This window comes from Pyxicephalus adspersus, chromosome 2, assembly GCF_032062135.1.
Source record: "Pyxicephalus adspersus chromosome 2, UCB_Pads_2.0, whole genome shotgun sequence".
NCBI classification, from domain to species: domain Eukaryota; kingdom Metazoa; phylum Chordata; class Amphibia; order Anura; family Pyxicephalidae; genus Pyxicephalus; species Pyxicephalus adspersus.
This window is the reverse complement of record NC_092859.1, coordinates 3,144,655-3,165,426: the sequence shown is the minus strand read 5'-3', so window position 1 is coordinate 3,165,426 and position 20,772 is coordinate 3,144,655. Positions and strand designations below refer to the sequence as shown.

General features: G+C 36.7%; 1 protein-coding gene across 1 annotated transcript; it reads left to right on the top strand.

Annotated features, from left to right (window-relative positions):
- Positions 1-4,909: 4,909 nt before the first annotated feature.
- Positions 4,910-5,818, top strand: LOC140322042 (olfactory receptor 10A3-like). Its single transcript, XM_072398694.1, has one exon. It carries the CDS (start codon positions 4,910-4,912, stop codon positions 5,816-5,818), a length of 909 nt encoding a protein of 302 aa, XP_072254795.1.
- The last annotated feature ends 14,954 nt before the right edge of the window (positions 5,819-20,772 follow it).

The following is a 20,772-nucleotide window of genomic DNA, read 5'->3' as shown; positions in this document are numbered from 1 at the left end:
ATCTGGTTACTGCTTAGACTCTGCGCCTTGGCCTCTCTCAGGGCTCACACCACTCCCATGCAAGCAGTAGCACCCCCTAGTGGCCCTGTCTCCTCCAGCGTGACAGGGCCCGAGGAGTTTTGCTATTCCATTGCACTGTTTTTAATTGCATGCCTAGATTTCATATTACAGGACATTTAAAATGCAACAGTTGTGTGAATACGTCATGATAGGTACCACATGTGCCTAATCCATTTACCTTACATGAAGTAAATGTAATTGTATGGAATTATTTTTGTATTTATTTAGCTCTGACATGTGAGGAAGCATTTTCCAGTGTCCTTTCATTAACTCTTCCTCAAAGTGGCTCACAATCTTACTTCCCTACCATGGTCAAATGTAGGGAAGCATGGGCTAAAGCCATTTTTTTAAGGGGAAGCCAATTACCCTAGCTACATGTTTTTGTGATGTTGGAAGAATTGGAGTGCCTGGAGGAAGCCCACACAAACACAGGAAGAGCATACAAACTCCCTGCAGATGGCGTCATCGCTGAGATGAGAGTGCTAGCCACTGAGCCAACCATACTGCCCGCTAAACCAACCAAGCTGCCAAACGTCTACGACAAATGTTTATTACCTTGAACCAAGGACTAATAGAGCAGGACTACCTGCATTGGCATTCTGGTGGCCCGTGTATGACCCCTGGGTGGGTGACCTGTAGGTACAAATTGAAAAGATGCAAAAGCTGTGCAGGGAGTCCAATAAAAAGAACTTCTAGGCACAAAGGATGTCTTATACATTATTATAGGAAGCTCATTGCTGAACTATACTAAACATATCAAGATTAAGTAGGAACACACACCGTTCATAAATAGACAATGTTTGTACAGCTTGAATTTTTTTCAAAAGTATAAAAAAGACTCACTACACTGCCTAAAGCTTAGAACAGTAAATAACACAGACAAAGGTACCATTTTGTTATTGGGGAACACATATTTGTTTGTGCAGATATGGGAGATGAAAGGATGGAATATATCAATGGTGAATTTGTTGTTCTTATCTTATATTTTCCATTGTTTGTGCATTTTTTTTTTTTTCACAAGCTGAATATTAGAGACCTAATCAGTGAATCTGTGTAAATTTCATACCAAATAACCAAATGTGCCAATACTGAACAACCCAAAAATAACAATAGCAATGAAACAAATGAGAAATGGTCCTTAACAAGTTGGTGTTCACAATAAGCAACGAGCGTATTTCAGGAATTGCATATAGATGACCAAGACATGACCTTGGCCATTTAAAAAGGGTACGTATGCAATGCTGCTAAAAATATCCATAAATACATAAACAAATATTATTACTACAGGGCCTTTGTACTTTATTTTGCAAAATCTGGCAAAAGAATTAAAACGGATACACTTTTATGGAGAGTACCCTGTATACATATATTTAGTGTTGCGTATGTAACATAATGTCCTGTTTTGGTGACTGGTCACTGCAGTGCTCCCCGCAGTTTACCTTTAATAACATCCTACAGGCTCTGTTTAAGCCTAACACATGCCTAGGCATTCATTTTCCAGCTCTTGGCCTTGGTCATACCGGTGTCTCCCATTTATTTTTTAAAAAAACGTCTGACACTAGGTGCAAAGTTCGATCAAAGTTTGGACGCAAAAATCCTAAGCCAATGAAAGAGTCTGGTTTTAGAAGATAAACATCTTCGAAAACCATCTGCATCTTTAAAATGTCAATGACAGCTTGACGGGTGGGCAGATAATGGTGGTATAGAGTTTATCCTTTTTGAACTGGACCCTTTATTTGGCGTGGGGTATTTATGCCCACAATTTTCATGCTTGCTTTTTTTTGGTTAGAAAATGGGGGTCAGGAGCATGGGTGCAATCCACAAAAGGGCATCTGAAATACGGTGTTCCCAGCTGCTTCCTTCTGCATTGTGTCATCACAATAACAGGAGCTCAGTCCAAGAGAGCTGTTGCCAATCCTCAACCAATCTTGGTGTCGGATGATGACAGCTGCCATTGTTCTATGGCTAGATTGGCTAAGCATATGGTACTGACAATTGAGCCTGCGGTCATTTGCTGTATACTTTCCCTGACATTGCAAGGTAAGGTGCATAGCTATAGGTTAAAAAAAAGAAGAATTCTGATTTGGATTCTTTTAGTTCTCAGCAACTCTAGTAGTAATCAGGGTATTTGATATAAACTCCACTGATCCCAGTTGTAGCCTATGGTAGTCTTCCAGACAATCTAGAATAGTGTTTCTCAACAAGGGTTCCATAGAACCCCATAGTTCCTCCTGATTTTGCTAGGGGTTCCCTGGGAAATGAACAAATTGTGTCTCTCAGGGCCGTTTAACTGACAACAGTGAATGTAAAAGGAACATTCTCAATGGCCAGCAATGTAAGAGCCATTCTTCTTAGTGGTATGTTACATTTTCTTTAGTTCAGTTTTAACTTGTTCCAAGTTTTTTTTTTCCACATATTCTAATATAATAATTATCATAATAGGCTCCCTTTGCGTCTTCTTACCCAAGTCTCCATTTATATGCCCCTTGGGATTTTTTTCTATTTCAGAATGTAGATAACACATCAATAAAAAATGCAGACTGCTCTTATTGTTCTATATAAAGTCTAGTGAATCTTAGTTATGTTTAAATACTTTATTATGTATGTTTCATGTATAGGTGTATATCTGTGCAGAGACTTTATAGAGTTTATCAGGTTAAATTTATTATAGGAAGAAAAAGATACTGGAGAACTTCATCTGAAAGAAGTGAAAATACCATATTGCATAAAACTATATATTGTGGAAATTGTAATTATTTTTACTATGTTGTGTATGAAACATTATTTTTAATGACCTTCACAACTCATCATCCTTCATGCAAATCTGAAGCAATTAACTCTATTGGCAGAACAGGAATGCCTATCATGCCAACACGGACCAATCAACAGAAAGCATTATAAAGTTAAGAGACCCGTATAAAGATCTGTTTATTTAAAACTCAAAGGCACAAAATACAAAACCCGCATTTATATAAATCCAGAGTTTATGGGAGTTTTTATTAGCATGTTGATGGTAACTAGTTAATTTTCCTAGTATCCCTGATAAGAGATTTAGAGAGATCAATACAAAAGAAAAAGAAGAAAAAGAGAGAACAAAACCTGATGGTATGTATTGCTTTTTTTTCCACATGTTTCTATAGCTTTCTACAGCCTATATATTTTATAAAACCTATTTCAGGATTTACATATTTTCCTTTTTTTTTTACAACATGATATATTCCACAGTGCAAAGGAGTCATTAAACCAGCAGCAAAGATAGAAAGAACTGTATAAATTGTGTTTTTTTATTGGGTTTTAATTTTTTTAGTTATTTGATTAATTTATTATGTTTATTTTTATTTAATGTACTGCACAATCATTAAAAATATTTATCACTCACATCATTATTTTTACATATTTTAGATCACTATTACCAATAGAATATTTGTTTGTTTGAAATAGAGTGAATGTTTTTTTAAAAACTTGGTGAAGGGCGAATACTTTATGGCAAAAGTTTGCAAAAATATAATACAGGTGGACAGCAAGTTAGAAATGATTTTTATGAAATATGATTAGGTTACTTTGTACCTATTTTTTTTTTAAAAATACTGAAAGAGAATGAGAAAAGCAAAGGAGAAAAAACCTAAGCCAGAAATATATCTAAGGTTGTCAATTACCTGACTGGGACCAATTTGATTGTAGGGCTTCCCTCACACCTCCTGTTCAGAACTTCCAGATTTGGTGACATGATATAGCAGAGAGAGGGACAAGAGAGGAGGCAGAGTACTTTATCTGGAGTAGATGATGGATTCAATAAATGATCAGTATTTCTCAACTAGGGTTCCTCCTGAGGTTGCTAGGGTTTCCTTGAGCAATGAGCAGTTTGTTACTCTCAGGTCAGTTACCTCTGACACCAATGACCCATTTTGCAATCTGTAAAAGTGGCAGCTTTCCTACTGGCCACCAATGTTAGAGACATTCTTCTCATTGACCACTAAGCCAGTGCACTGCGATATAGTAATTACAGTAGGGGTCCCTGAAGTCCTGGATGGTATGTCTAGGGGGTTCTTCATGTTTTAAAGATTGAGAAACATTATTCCAGACACTTCTGTACTAGAGACCAGCTCTACACAAAATATTGGTTGGCAATTTGAGCACAGGAACACAAGCAGAAGTAGTCATGGCAAGCAGTAGTCAGCAACAACCAATTTGTACCAGAGGAACCCCTTTGGCAAGTAGAAGCCATTGTGTCCAAGAAAGGGTCAATATCAAACATGCTGCAGAGCTAGCACAGCAGAGCAAAAAGTCAGCATACAAGCCAAAACCTGTAATGGGAGACACAGGAATAATGGAGTGAGTAGTCAAAGAAATGCAGAAGTACAGGTTAGTACAAGTGACATGAACTGATGACCAATAACCAACTTTCCTAGAATGTGCTAAGCTCAAATACGGCAATTTGCTCCAAATCCAGTGCCAGAATAATAAACTCACTCTCTATAATGACAAATGTGTGCATGACCCTGAGCATTGGCTTCCATATGCAAATGTGCCGATGATCAGGCTTGTTCATGAGTCAGTTTTTCCTTATTCAGCCTCAAAGATAGATAATAGACAATGTTGAGGGATTAATCAAATTTGAGAAAAAGTAGAACACATACTACAACAATTCTGGAAAAAAGTCAAGACTTTTCACTCAGCAATGCAAAAACAACAAACTTTTTAAAGCTTTTATTCTTTAATTAACCCAACTCCTAATCGTATTATGGAATTTTTAACAAAGCCCCTTATTAGTTTCTAAATCCATGCTTCACATACTGAATGTTGCTCCCTTTCTTGCCAGAACACATGTGGACAGAACAAGACAGCGGTAATGCAGGTGTTTCTTGTAGGGTTTGGTGATCTCCAAAACATGAGGATTTTCATTTTTCTTTTGTTCTTCTTTGTTTATCTTACCACAATTATGGGTAACATCTTAATTATAGTCTTGATAGCTATCAGTCCAAGACTCCATTCACCAATGTACTTCTTCATTTGTAATCTATCAGCTTGTGAAATGTTTTTTACCACTATAATCATGCCAAATGTGCTCTACATTTTATGGTGGAATGGTGGTTACATGTCATTCTACGGTTGTATCACCCAGCTCTATGTGGGATCGGCGACCGGTAGTGCAGAATGTCTCCTCCTAACAGTGATGGCATATGACAGACACTTGGCCATTTGCTACCCATTAAGGTACCCTTCCATCATGAATATCTACACTCGAAACCACCTGGTAGTTTGGGGTTGGATGACTGGATTTATAGTTCTGGTGACCTCAACAATTATAATCTGCAACCTACAATTTTGTAGCTTGAACACTATAGATCATTTGTTTTGTGATCTAGCTCCAATTCTGCAGTTGTCTTCTTCAGATACGTCATTAGTGGAGACGGAAATATTTGTTATAATCATCATTCTGAGTCTCTTCCCATTTGTCTTGATTCTTTTGAGCTACGTCTCCATATTTTATACCATCCTGAGAATTTCTTCCAAGACAGGGAGGCAAAAAACATTTTCTACTTGCAGTTCACATTTGGCTTCTGTCTGTATGTACTTTGGGACAATTTTCATCATTTATTTGGTTCCTTCTCGGCCAAACTTCATAAAGATAAACAAGATGCTCTCCTTGTTTTATGTTGTTGTGACGCCTCTTCTCAATCCGATTATCTATAGTCTAAGAAATAACGAAATGATGGATTGTTTTAGGTACTACTTTGCTCTCATTAGTATAAGATGACGGTCAATGCTTTGATTCTAAATGGATTTCCTTTAGGGTTATAACATTTGACAGATCACATCTGCAAAAAAAATATATATTTTTTACATTTTTAAAAAAATAAGAGACCCAACACAATTTTGTTCAGAGTTGAAAACAACAATTTCCATTGCAGGTGAAAGGGGTATTTCAATATTGTAACAGATCCCAAATTACCTGCAATTATTCATTCAATGTTTCTTGGAACAAAGTTGAATTTTTCAAATACATAAGATGGACACCTGCATCAAATAAAGTATTTGTATTTTAAATTGAACTATGATTGCCCCATTGATAATCCTAAAACTCGTTCCACACATTGGTGAACTCTTAGGAACAGATCATCAAACAGGGATCACACGTTGACGCATCTCCTCTGTGGTATAACCCAGATTGAATGGTAAAAGATGGAAATGTCTTGTGGTTTCAATTCAATTGATCTGATTCCTTTGTACCTACTAAATATTGTAGTTACAATGAATTGTAATATTCAGATTTGTCCTGAGGGGGAGTACTGAGGGGGGGGGGCAGCTCTAGAATATTGGTGACTTTTTCTTGACATTTTTTCTTTCAATTCAAGGTGGCATGTACAAATAAATCCTGCTATTTCATTTGAAATTGATTTAAATTAGTATTTCTTGTATTATGCCTGAATAAACTCAGTGTTTTTGCAAAGAGATGGGAAGGGAGTAAGCAAGTGTGCAGTCCTCAATGTTGTGGGGGACTTGTTACATCCTGAAAGCTTCCATATCTTCCCCATCACGCTGAAGAATATGCATAAGGGTGGTTATATCTTAAAATATTCAAAAGGCTACAAATAAAGATATAACACAAAATAAAATGTTTTAGTATTCTTTTTATTAGTATTTCCAAACTCCCAAGGTGTCCCATCCACTGACGCTAGCTCCCAATACCTTATGAAGAGCGGAACTGACTAAATAGCTGGAGTCCAACTTTGGTAAAAGATAACTAATTTGTCAAAAGGACCACTGATCAGTACAAATGATCCAATGGCATCAACCTCTGTCCCTCAGAGAAAACTCTTGATCTTCCTAAAGTACAGGATACCCACTCATGGATAACTTCTGGTTATTTAGCTGAGACAAATGGGGATTATATTACTAGGACCACTGGCCAGTACAAAGGATACGAATAGCAGAGGATACAAGGGATACGAATGGCAACAAGACCACTTACAGAAAACCCTTGATCTTCTTGAAGTGCAGGCTATCCACAAGTCAGAAAAGGAAACTGGGAAAGTTAGGGCCAAACGGGCATAACAAGGAAAAAAGAGAGTAAGACACAGAAAACCACCAACATATTCAATATTTAGAAAGTGGTAAGACTGGCCATCTGTTATTTTAGTCTGGCCATTTCTTTAAAAAGAGAACATACTAAACAGATAAACAGATATTTATAACCTTGAATTGTATTGTAACATACTTGAATATATAGATGTAAAGATTATTAGATAATCTTTAGGAGGATGGGGGAGGGGGGATATCATGGTCCAAGCAGGTATTAAGTATTAGTGACACATTTTGCTTCATCACACCAAAATATAAGCCAAATAAAAACATTTAATTTGTGTTTGTTTGATATAGTAATTTGTGTAATTGTTCTTAATTGACTGATACTTATTTGGTATGTCACCAAGTTTGATCAGGGGTTGGGGTAAAATCAAGGATGGGGTGCATTTGGGAAGGGTTTCCCTAAAATCGAACTATTACCAAGAAACCATTAGGGATTCATGCAATGCCTTGGAGGAAAAAAATAAAACATGGTCAAAAATGTTAAGAAAAAATACCATGGGTCTGGTAAAGGGTCTTTTGCAGGAAAATATTTCTGGGGGATATCTTAAAGCGGTTACCAACTCATGGAAACTATTATCTGTGCATTTTTGCTAAAATCCCCCTAGCAAAAGTGGCCGCAAGTGTATGGCTCCCCCTGTTATAAAACCTATATGCCCCTTAGGATCAGGGGATGCTTTTGAGGGATTTCTGATTTCTGGCTAAATTTCCCCCTATTTCAAAGGCAATATCAATATTTGAAAACTGTACAATTTGTTTCATACCACATCAGCAATGTTATTTAGAAGCTTATGTAGACATGTTTTATGCTTGTGTTATCTTTGTTGATTTACGTATCATTGATGTTTTATACTGTGAAGATCTGTTATGCCCATACAATCTTTTAAGTAAAGGATTTTCTGCTGTTCACTTACTTATTACTACCCCCTACATGTTTAATTTCCCTGGCGGTCTGAAAAATGGTTCTTTTTAAAAGTAAAAGCGGTACATTTAAAAATTCTCATTGTTTCTTGCCTGGTCCCACCCTCCAGCCCGGCCGGCATCTCATTCCCTTGGCCTCAAGTCCCTAACATTCACACGCCAGGGACACAGATGCCGGGCATCACTGGAGGACGTCGCTTGAATTCTCGGGTTTACCACTTTTGGCACTGAAAATTAACCCCAAGCCACACTCGGGAATTATGCCAGGGAGGTTAAGGTAAACTTGTTAGCTGTAGTAAAAGTTAGAACTCACTAAAAATTGCTTTAGGATTGTGTTTCTCAACCAGGGTTCCGTGGAACCGTAGGGTTCCTCCAGAGGTTGCCAGGTGTTGCTTAAGCAATGAGCAATTTGTGACTCTCAGGGAAATTTAATGGATGTCAATGATCTTTTTGGCTATCTTTAAGGGTGACATTTTTCCTATTAGTCCGCAATTATTAATATTATTTTTAATATTATTAATTATTAATATAACGTAGGAGGAATTCTTCCTACTGACCACCACACTAATCCACTGTGAGCTGTGGATATAGTAATGATAGAAGGGGTTCCCTGAAGACCTGAGAAATATTTTAATGCTCCCCCATGTTATCTGGATCTGTTATGGGGGGAAAAAAATAATTTATTGTCTATTTACCCAATTTGACCCTTAGTTAGGAATTCACTGGTAGCTTACTGGTCAATAAATACTCAAGAAGAAGCAGTCATAGACAGTGTGTTCTATTTAGTAAGTGTATATATAAGTATGGAACTTTGTGCTCAATTGTAAAACCTAGTAATGATGTTGTTTGAGATGACCTAGCTCACTCTTAGGGTTCAAATGCCAAAGATATTCAGAAGATTTGAGATCAGGTCTCTGTGATAGCTACTTCAATTCCTCCACACCAATTTAATCAAATCTTGGTTTTGTACAAATGAAGCCAATACTTTGGAGAGGTGTTCACATCCATTTGGCCAAATAGTGTACATTTAGATTTATCTTACTTTCAGATTTAAGAGCCACATTACTGACAGAACTGCTACCAGTAAGGGGCCCAGTCAAAAGTGTTTGTCCTGGAACCACGTGGCTAGGCTGTCCATATGCTAGAGGTCTACCTTAACTAAGTCTTGTCTAGCCAGTGATTCGGTGATTTGTTATCGGCAACTAAAGTGTAATTAGCCTTAGTGTGGGTGTTAGTAATACTGATTGTGGCTCTGCAGTGAAATTTTAGTCTCAGTCAAACACAAAGGCAAGAAGAGTTGTCAGTGGGCTTTCTATACCAAGACCACATTTTCTCCTGATCATGGAAATTGTGTATTTGGAAAAATTAAAATTGTAAAAGTGAAATCCATGCAAGAATAGCTGTCAATGGCCTTTCTACATTCTGCTTAAACTGAACAGCAGTTTCAGCAAACATTCATTCTCATACTAGTATGCATGTGGGGACATTTTCCTCCTTCTATCCACCAATATAAGGGACATTCTCATTCCTGTGATCCACCATCTGAAGGGGACGTCCTTTCTCCTACTTAACCCCAACATAAGAAACCATTCTCCCCTCTACTGAGCATTAATCTAAGTAGATATGCTTCCTCCTGCTGACCTCTACATTGTTAGCCAATCAGAAACCTTTATTTTATTGGCCACCAGTGTAAGGATGAATTAATAAATAGAAAATAAACAGTCATATGGTAGTAAGTGGTGTACGTTGTAGGTCCTGTGCTACATAACTGTGGTAATAAGTGTTTTTCTCTTACGTTTTCTGATTAGCAAAGTGGGAGGGTTCAGTAAAATTTTTTCTTTGCAACAATGGGATTTCTAGTGAGTTCCCTACTCCCTAACTATTTTTGACCTAGTTCACACTAAAGATGAGCGAATTGATCCTAATTTGCTGACAAATGTCAGATATGTGCCAAAATAATTCACAAAAGTTTGCCCCAACATCTGCACATTTTGATGCTTCATGGGTCCTTTAATCATGTCTTGGATGTGTGAGCCTCCCAGCACCATTCAGGTAATGATGCAGAATAAGAAGACCAGGCTTACAATCATCATTTTAAATTTATTCTATATGTGTTTAGTAAGGTTGAGGTTAGGTCTCTATTGAACAGAAAAAAAAACCCAGTAAAATGTGCCAAATAAGGCATAAATATACTTGCCAACCCCGAATTGTACAAACATAAATAAATAAATAAAGACAAGACAGCGGGTTTTTACTGGGCAAAATTTAAGTGTTAATATTGAAAAGCTTTCTCAGAAATACAATATAAATCACTCAAGATCCTTAAACATAGTAAGTGATCTTATAGTCTGTTGTGGACAAGCATTCCAGAAAGTACCCGACATGTTTGCCCGCTAGAAGCTTTCTCAGGGGTATTGTAACGTTTGGTGGTACATTGTAGTATATTGTTGGAATGTTAGCTGATAGGTTGTATATTATGTATCACAGAGAAAGCAAAGGACCCCAAATGATTCCAAGGGTCCCTTTGACAACCATTGGTTTGATCTGCAGTCACGAATGCATCTTTACTTGATGAGAGGAATTTTCTCTAGGATTAATCTAATAGCCAATTCAGGCTGGAAGATCCATTTTTGGTGCCGGCTCCATTTCCTAACAAGGAATATCCAATACTATTGCAGGGCCTGGTTTCAGTTTAGGGGGGAGGGGCACACTTTTTTGAAAGGCTTTTATGTAAAGGAAAAAAGTCAAATACTTTCTTGGGTAGAGAAAAAGTCTGGTGGGAAAGTGTAGCTGGTCATTTGTTAATTTAGGGAGGATCATTTTGCATTAAGACTATCAGGACATTCTAGGAGGACTTAAAGTGGAACTAAACCCGGCAAACCTACTTTAGTTCCATTTTAAAGTTTTGTACTATCAGAACTTAGTCATAAGTGGATAACTAGTTTCCACTATCAGTGTAGGAGAACTGGAAGGCAAAGTATCCTAAATGAAAGATTGGCGAGCCAAAAATGGTCTACAGACTTTTAAAAAAATTTTTATGTGTTATAAATGTTGGATACTGATGGATTATTCATTAACTTTTACAATAGTGTATTTTTATTAAATATAAACTAACATTTTGTTCAAACACATTTAATTACAAGATTACAAATCCTTTAGTGGAATACTAGTTATTCTTGGTCCTTTGTGAAAATAGCCATTTGGGGGTTCGACGATTTAGAAATAAGCCATCAAATTTATAACCCCGCTCCCAGCTCATTTCTGTGTGACAGCCCCGGACTGCAGTCTGCAAAAGTATGGATGATATGAAATAAGTTTATATTCATAACATATTGCATATTATCTTTCTTTATTCATAATAGTATACTGTGAATTTTGGAAATCTGGCATTTTAAAATCTCCAAAAATATATTTAGATTTTTTTAAAAACACTCTATAGTAAAGGTTCATAAAACACCTGACCACCATTATATCTGTAAGACCTTGGGAAATATTTTACTTTATTTATTTTTTCATTTACTTTTTTAGTTTTACCAGCCTCCAAAGTTCTGTAAAGAATTCTAATAAGATTTTGGAGTGGGTCTATGGGATTTTGTGCTGAATTATGAGGCCGGGTTCTGATGTTGTATGAGAAGACCTGGCTTCACATAATGCCAAAGGTATAAAAAATTGGGAGAGTTTGTTCTCACCAAGAAGGGGTCATAAATTTAGAGAGGGGTTAGTTGGCATTAATTCATCAAGTCTGAGGTCTGATACAATTGGTAATCTGAGGATAGAAACACATTTGACACAAATTCTTGACGTATATTCTAATATTAATGTGTATTATAATAGTGAATATAATGTTTAAAAAAGTCATAGAACATATTTACATATTATCATATGCATGTCAGTAAAGGGTGAAACAAAAATCAGTGAGGTGCGATTGTCTCTGTCCTTTTAAATAATTATCTCTAACCTGATATATTTCACCCAGTTGGGCTTCTTCAAAGGAAGGTGACACAAAAGATTGTGGCTACATAATACAAAGTGAATATTTATTTTACTACATTGTGTTCCTTGTATAGGTAAATACAAATTTTAAATAATTATACTGTGAGCAAGGTCATTAGAGTATAGGGTACAAAAAAGCATAATATATGGTGAAATGACATGTTCCTTTTAAGGGTTTCAGCGGGGTATTGACAGTTCTAGTAGGGCCAAACCCTAAAGTTTTGGGTTGTAAGTCAATAACCCCCTGATTGGGTATGTTGCAGAAGTGGTACTCCATTGTGCCTGAAGGGGTGGCAAGTGAGTATAAAGGTTAGTAGTTTGTAAATTTTGTGTAGTTGATTTGATTAAGTTGGTTTCTTCCTTTAGATTAACATTTGTACCAGACTTTAGCCTTGATGAATTTGGAAAGTTTTTAATGTACTTTTAGATAAATGGTGTAAACTGCTTTTAACCTCCTTGCAGTTAAGCCCGACCTTCGCTCGGGCAAAAAAAAACTGCAAGGATGGTTAAGCCCGAGATTTTGTACATTATTCATATTATCTACTAGAACCCCTGTTCGGACATATTTCTGTAAGTTACAGGTCTACAATTTAAAAAAAAATTTCATGAAAAACAGTGGATCACTTTTGGTACAGAAATCTAGACCTCAGTGTAACGCTTAGGTGGTTAATCCCAGCAATTTTTTATTTATTATTTATTTTGAGCACACTGACTTAACTATCATTGGACGGTCTAGTTTAGCCAGTGATTCAGTGGTTGGTCACCAGCGGCTAGATAGTGATAGGGAAGAGGTGTCATTGGGCTTTTTACATTCTTTCTCCAATTAACAGCAATTACTGCCAACCAACACAAGGGCACATATAGGTTAGTAGGTTTGTAATTTTTGTGTGATTGATTTGAATAATTTGGTTTATTCTTTTAGATTAAGTTTTGTACCAGACCTTGGACTTGGAAAATCGGTCACATACTTTTGGCCATATGGTGTAAATTGCTTTTAATCCGTGCAAACTTTTTAGGCTTTTTAATTTTATCTGAGCTCAGTGGCTGAACTTCTCCAATAGTAACCCACACAGCTGATATGAAGTCAGGGGGAGAAGTGATTTATCCTGGGGCAACCTATTCTGACTGCCCATATACAGAAACATTTCTATCAACAGAAAGCCTTATTAAACCTGATTCAGTTTTTGGTCACCAGAGGCTAGGTGATAGGAAAGAGGTGTCATGGGGCTTTCTACATTCTTTCTCCAATTAACAGAAATTACTTCCAACCAATATAAGGGGACATTCTGTCTTCTATTGTCCACCAATTAAATGGTATATTATTTTATCTACTAATCACCAACATTAATAGATATCTATTTTCCCTCCTACTGACCACCAATGTGAGATAACATTTCCATCAACTTGACCAGTAATCTCGTAGAGCATTCTTCTTCACCTTGGCCATTAATGAAAGGAAACTATTCTATTGGTGTTGTTTTCCTTTTTCTTTTGTTTTCTTTATAGCAAGGAAGGTCAATAAAGAAGTTTGCTATGTAACCCTGTGTGATTTTTAGTGACTCTCTTGCTGATGTTCTCTTGATGATCTGGATTTACTGACAATTGAACCAGATAGTTGGGGATTTTTTCCTGACATTTTGGTGATCTGTGATTGAGTTTTTCTCAACATCTGGACATTTTGATTCTTCATCTGCCTATGTCTTAGAAGTGATCCAAACATCTATCAGACCATTATTCCCGGTATAGTTACCGGTGTACAGGAGTAAGATCTTGGCTGGGCAATCATATCCATATTATAACCTTTTATAACTTATTTTAAACATGGGGATTTTATCATTGTGCTTTTCTGGGAGATCATGACTGACAGGAGGAATTGACAGCGCAGTACAATGAGGTAGCTTGTGCTACCTCTACAATAAAATAAAGTTACCTGACTATTTGCAAACTTTTCTTTAATGTATACTGATCTGTACATGTACCGCTCACTGTGCAATCTCAGGATAGCTGGCTGCACATTCACAAGACTTTTCGGCTAATCGAGATTCCAAACCTGGAGGAGAAGCAGGTAAAGATGCCAGCAATGAAGTAAAGAAAGGTGAGCTTAGCTAAAACATTGCAAATGGTTTCTTCTATTTCAGACATTGCCCATCAATTCCCCCATAAAGAAGCTGGCTGTTCATAATTTTCAAACATTATTTCCACTGATTTCCCATACTAAGCCCATTGATGTGATTACTAAATTCTTCCTCCATGTACCTGATCTTACACCAGGAGCAGCCATACCAAATCTTATCATTCTTGTTATTAATTTTGTATGAACCCAACATGTTATTGAGCATGCCATAATGAAAACTATGGATTTGTATGTATATAACAATTGCATATTCTTTATTATCAGGCAATGTGTGGAAAGAACCAGACAAGGACAACTGAGTTGAAGCTTCTGGAGTTTAGAAATCTCTTTCAAATGAAATGTTTAATTTGTCTTCCCTTCCTCTTGCTCTATATCATCACCCTCATCGGGAACACATTGATTATTAGCTTAACTCTCATCACTGCTAAACTCAATTCTCCTATGTATCTTTCTTTGTGTGAAATTTTTTTCGCTACCTTTGTTTTGCCCCACATACTTTACTTGGTATGGAATAATGGAGGTTCAATATCCCTGGATTATTGCATTGTACAAATGTTTTTGTGTAGTATAGCTGGGATCACAGAGAATTTTCTCCTCACCCTAATGGCAGTTGACAGATATTTGGCCACATGCTACCCTTTAAGATATCCATCGATGATGAATTTTGGAAGTGCGGTAAGTCTCCATGTCCTGGCTGTCTGGATTTATAATGTCATTAATCCCAAATTGTGAAATGTACAAATTACAGATCTGCCATAAGGACTACATTTATGTGATCATTAGTGAGATGGTGTGTATTTTAGAACTGACCTCAACAGACACCTACTTTTTAAAAATGGAGATATTGGTATTCATAAATTGTTTTTTTACTTGTTTCCTTTTATTTCGATCATAGTAAATTATGTATCCATATTTAGCACTGTTATAACCATTTCCTCTAAGAAAGTGAGGGTGAAAACTTTCTCCACTTGTAGTTCTCATCTGACTTCTGTCTTTATGTATTTTCGCACTATATTTATAATTTACCTGGTCCATTCTCAACTCTACTCCAAGAGAATGAAAAAAGTTGTCTCTCTGTATTGACTCCATTCCTTAATCCGGTCATATACAGCCTAAGGAATGAGGAAATGAAAGCCTGTTTGATGTCCTATATTATTTATTTAAAATCAAACAACAACCCAAGAGCAATACTTTATAAAAGGAGCCATTCCAATGTGAAATATACAATAAACCCTTGACATTTTCGGAGGACAGCCAGTAGATCCTTATCCCCAGGACCACAAACACCAAAATTCCAAACTATTGTTAGTTTAGGATAAAATCTTAATCCTGGGACGCTATCATTTGCCAAATATCTACTCTACCGGTCACTTCTGTGTTTTGGTTGTTATAAAGTTTGGGTAATTGAATACTGACCCTCGGTGATCACAAGAATAGCGTTATTCCAAATGTCCTCTTCTTTGGTCTTAGGTCTTTACTATGGTATATTTATACTTTCTGTGGCTGTATTTATCCACTTATTGCTGAATGCTCCCCTTTATTAAACATTATTGTTTTTCTAACAGAATTTCGTTTTTAGTTTAGTTAATCTCATAATTGTCAAAAGCAATATTTCATTTTTAGTCTGCTGTGCATCCCATTATAAATTTAAAGGATCCATCTGTTTGTGGTTCCTCATCATTCTTAAAATTCTTCACTAACAGAAACCCATCATCAATTTTTCCTGTTTTTTTTTTCTTATCTTCACTATACTCCAATTCAAAGCTACTCTAGTTGTCTTTCCTGTTGTACTAACCTTGGTTATTTTTCCAGGTTTTGTTTGTAGTAAATTATTTTGCTTTCTTTAAGGTTTTACTTTTGTCCATGTCTCAATTAGAAGGACTTGGCAGAATTTACCTGATGGATCGTTATTGCACATTCACACCCTTGGCTGCCATTAATTTGTAAGTAGACAAATTATCCCCTTATATATCACCCAAAATGAAAGCTTTTCCCCACAATGGACTTTTGGCAGCTCAAGACAATTCAAAACTGACTACTAAAATGTTGCTTGTACTACAAATGCAAAGGAAACAGTACTCATACTACTACCTACTAAATAATACTACTAATAAATCAACACAAACCAAGAGTATTGTGCTACATATGGTGCTTAACTGATAAAAGCTGGCTGAACGTGGAGAAAAATAAAGTTTAAAAAGTAATGTATTTTACCCATACAATAAAGGCTAAACAGGGTACGACTGGGCAATAGGTATGAAGAACGGTCACCTTTGTGTTTTTATGTGACTCCCTTAGGAAATATTTGGAAACTTAGTAAAGCTCAAGCAGGCTATGTCATACTTGAGCAAACATTTGTGACCTGATAAAAATGTCATTTTAGTTTGACTTTAGAGAAGTCAAATATTTTAGTAAAGGATTATAGGAAACATGTTATAATTAAATTTACTCTAAATGACAAAAAAATTAAAAAGAACAAACAAAAAAAATGTAAACCCACACTTCCATGTAAAGCCAAAATAGTTCCAAAATGGCCCAACAAATATTGCATTTAAAAAATACTTACCAAACCAATATGCAATTTTGCCCTATGAAGGGTGGAAAACTAGACTAGAAAATATTTAAATTGCAAATAGACATTAAAACATTCAAAGTAAAAAAAAAAAAGGCATCTATTGTGCTAAATTGTAAGCAAAGTATCAAATGCAGCAACATAGATTAATTAGGATAACACACAAAACAACAGCCCCTGTTATAATGTCTTAAATAAGCCCATGTGATACGTTCAATAAACCTGAGAAGGGAAGAAAACAGAAAAACTTGATTTTCATCCATGCCCTCATTAAGGCCTGTAACATCCTGCCAGACACTTTATTTTTCACTCCTAGTGTACAAAGTCCCTATTTAACATACAGTGCTGCATAATATGTTGGCGCCATATACACACTGTGGGATCTCCTGTTGGACTATAATTATAAATTATTGTAGGTTTATAATAAAATAAAGTCAAGAAGTGTACGAGAACTTGAGGTTTTACAGTTGCCACAATTACAAGTTTAATGGGATATTTTGGGATATTTATAAAACAGGGAATCTGACATACTCTCAAACACTTCCTCATGGTAATCAATTACTGTCATTGAAACACATGGACCTTGAAGATTCCCACAAGGCAATGTCAGATTCGCTGTTTCATAAAGAGAGCCCAAAGAGTATTTAATACAAATACATATATAGGGAACCAATTATAACTCTTAAAATATTATAATCGGCCCCTTTATTAGGCTAGGGAACATTTGATGTGAAGCTTGTATGGCTTTTCTGGAAATGGTTAAGGGGTAATATGTATCCAAATTGACAAACAAAACATATATATATATAAATCCTTAATGTTTAAGTCTCAGAAATCCGAATAAGTATCAAATGGCTATGAAATCAAAGTACCCAGAAGACAACCTAAGAAAATAAAGGAAGAAACCCGGTGCTCAAAGAATAAACCTTGGGCATAAACCACATTGTCAGGGGCTCAATACCATCTTTATACATATATATATCTTAATACCTTTATACATATATATTTTTTCTAGAACTTGGAATATATAAATATTAATTTGGTCAAGTCAATATTAACACATGGTGACCACATTAACAGTATTTCCCCCTAAAAAATCTGTATTCTGTATGGGCCTTAGGGCTTCATGATGACTTCCTATGTTCTGTAGCTCTAGTCTGCCACTTCTGTTCTTTTGCCTTTAGTTTTTTTCATACTGAATTTTACAGAATTTCTTTTTCAATTTAATCTCAAAATTGTTCAAAAAAAGCTGGACTTCTTATTATGCATTTGACTTGATGAAGGGTTCATTGATTTGTGTACTTCACAACATTCTGTCCACAACATTTTTATTATTCACTAATTAAGATGTTTTATCAGTTATTTTTTTGCCTGTTTTTTTTTCTTAATTTTCCAGCTATTACATCTATAAAATTCCATTTGCAAAAAGTTTAGTTATTTCTGATCTTTGTACTTGGAGACACATCTGTACTTGAAGATCTTTCTGAGGTCCTAAATAAAAAGTACTTGCAGATAGTCTACCAGATCTTAAACCTAGCAGAAAACTAGCCAATAAGGCTATCTATGTCACCCTGTATTTTTAATTTTTTTTTATTGCTATGTTTGAAGTGAGATGGTGTCACTCTTGTGGAGACAGAGCCTCTTAGGGGGAACCACGGCTTGCAATATTTGTGTGAGCCCTGGGAAAGACCAAGGTTCAGAATCTAATCTTCTCCAGAGCCTCTAGTGGTGAGGATGTTGAGCTTCTGGCTGCTGCCAGGTTGCAGTCCTTGGGCACACTAGGGTGGCCAGGATAAAGCACAGTACCAAATCATTAGGCAGGAGAATAGTCAAGGAAGGCCAGCGGTCAAGACAGGCAGCAAGCAAGAGAGGTCAGGAACAAAACCAGAGGTCAAGAACCAGGAATCCAAGAAACAGTCACCAGTGGCAAGGAGACCGCCACAGACACAGAGATGTAGGAAGCCACAGGAGGCATAGGTGACCCAGGAGGCAAAGGGGCCACGGCAGACACAGAGGAACACTGGAACATCGCAGGCGAACGGGCATGAAAACAACAGATTGGGCAACAAGGTGTTAACACAGAAGACCAGACAGGTGTAGAGTAAATTTTCAGCATAACTAGGGGGCTCGGCATTAGTGGAGACACGTTGCTCAAACCCTAAGTGCTGTGTCTGAGCTAGGTAAACAACCAGGGGCAATTAATTTCCTGATTGGCTGATGGGAGGGCCAATATTGATAAAACTTGGTAGAGCAGGCTCGCCCACGGTCAGAACTGCCTGCATATGCAGGAGAGAAGTGCCTGCACTTTAACGAGGATGAGGTAAATGTGACAATAGGATTAGACACTCTCTAGGATTTTACTTTCATCCAGGTCCACATTGGAGAGATTTTGGGCCTGATTTAATAAACCTCTCCAAGGCTGGAGAGGTTCAACATTGAACCTGGGTGATCCAGCAAACCTGGAATGGATCTGGTCCAGGATTAAAAACATTTGCTAACAAATAGCAAAATACTTTTTTAAAAATTAATTCCAGGTTTCCTGGATCACCCAGCCTTACCAATGAAAGTGTATCCTCTCCAGCCTTGGAAAGCTTTAATAAATCAGGCCCTTTCTCTGCCTGTCCTGCTGATAATGTGTTAGCAAACAAGAAGTGAGGGAAACGTCTTGACAACAGCATAAAATTGCTTTTCTTTAATTGAGTAAGGTGAACATAGAGCCACTGTCAGCTACCCCTCTTACAGCATTTCCCTCCTTTATTCTTATTATAATTATAGTACAATGCAATGCAAAGTTATTTATAATCAAATAAGAAACAAAAATATGTGTTTTATTGAAAAAAAAACTAAATTATTAATGGTTAGAAAAAAAAACACAAAAAGCAAAAAAGCAGCAACTCCCAGCTGTCATTTTACAGTCAGGAATTTGTACAAGTGGCAGTAGGAGTGACAGAAGTGTGAACAGACATGCTAAATTATACATTTCTGTAAGAGTCCAGTGTCCATAACTTGTGTACACCATTGGAATAAACTGGAACATCGTGATTGCAAACCATGTCTTCTTTTCAAAAGCCTTTGCAGAAGAATGGAGTCTGTGACAGCTACATATGGGGCCAATTCTTTAATAACAGCTGTTATAGATGCAAATAGGATCAGTTCAATATTTCCATCCAGATGTTTTTCATTAGATGTTTAACAAGCACAAATAATGATATCTGACGTTCTATGCTTGTATACAGCAAAAGCAAGCGAGACTCTTGCTTGTTTTGGAAATTTCCACGAGGCTTCCATGAAAGACTGCTTGGATGAGTTGTAACACCTCTTTAACATTACAGAACACATGCTAGTCCTCCAATCTAAAGCTGCACTATTCACCTATAGCAAGCCACCGATCAGCCTCAGGAGGATACGTACGGACACGGTTTCCCCCAGGACTTCCAGAATACAGAGCCAGATGTCATACACAAGTAATCAGTCCACCAGACGAGGTATCCAAGGATAAAGAAAAAGCAGATTCCGGGTCACAGGCACGAGATCAATCCAGGCAGCATACAGACCCAAGGTGAGGAACAGGCAATGTTAACTATAGTAAATCCAACAAAATAACACACCAGCAGCAAGTCAGCTTAACTTAACCTTACAACAGCTACTGGTGACTATAAGCAGAAAGCCTATAAATTCCAATCAGCCAATGGCAAGGCAGAATGCAGCCAGGGACTAGTCAGATCCTAAAATCTCCTTTAGCCTCAAAGAGTGTGCTGGGGATGCCGAAAAGGAACATCTAAGGCAACACAGCTAAAGGGAAACAGGAGATGCTGCTATTTTCTTGTTTTTTTGCTGCTGCTAGTGATATTGCTGGACAGCAAAAACAAGCTTTAATACTGAGCACGAGATCGCTGACCATATAAGTGTTCCCTAACAATCTTGGCTGACCTCTTGAGTTTGATTCATTGCTAAGATTTTCCCTTTTAGTAATGTGGTGTAAAATTCACTTTGCAAGGAATATAAA

What these genes read in the sequence shown, in the direction of transcription:
- LOC140322042 (XM_072398694.1), top strand. Translation starts at nt 4,910, where the DNA reads ATGCAGGTGTTTCTTGTAGGGTTTGGTGATCTCCAAAACATGAGGATT.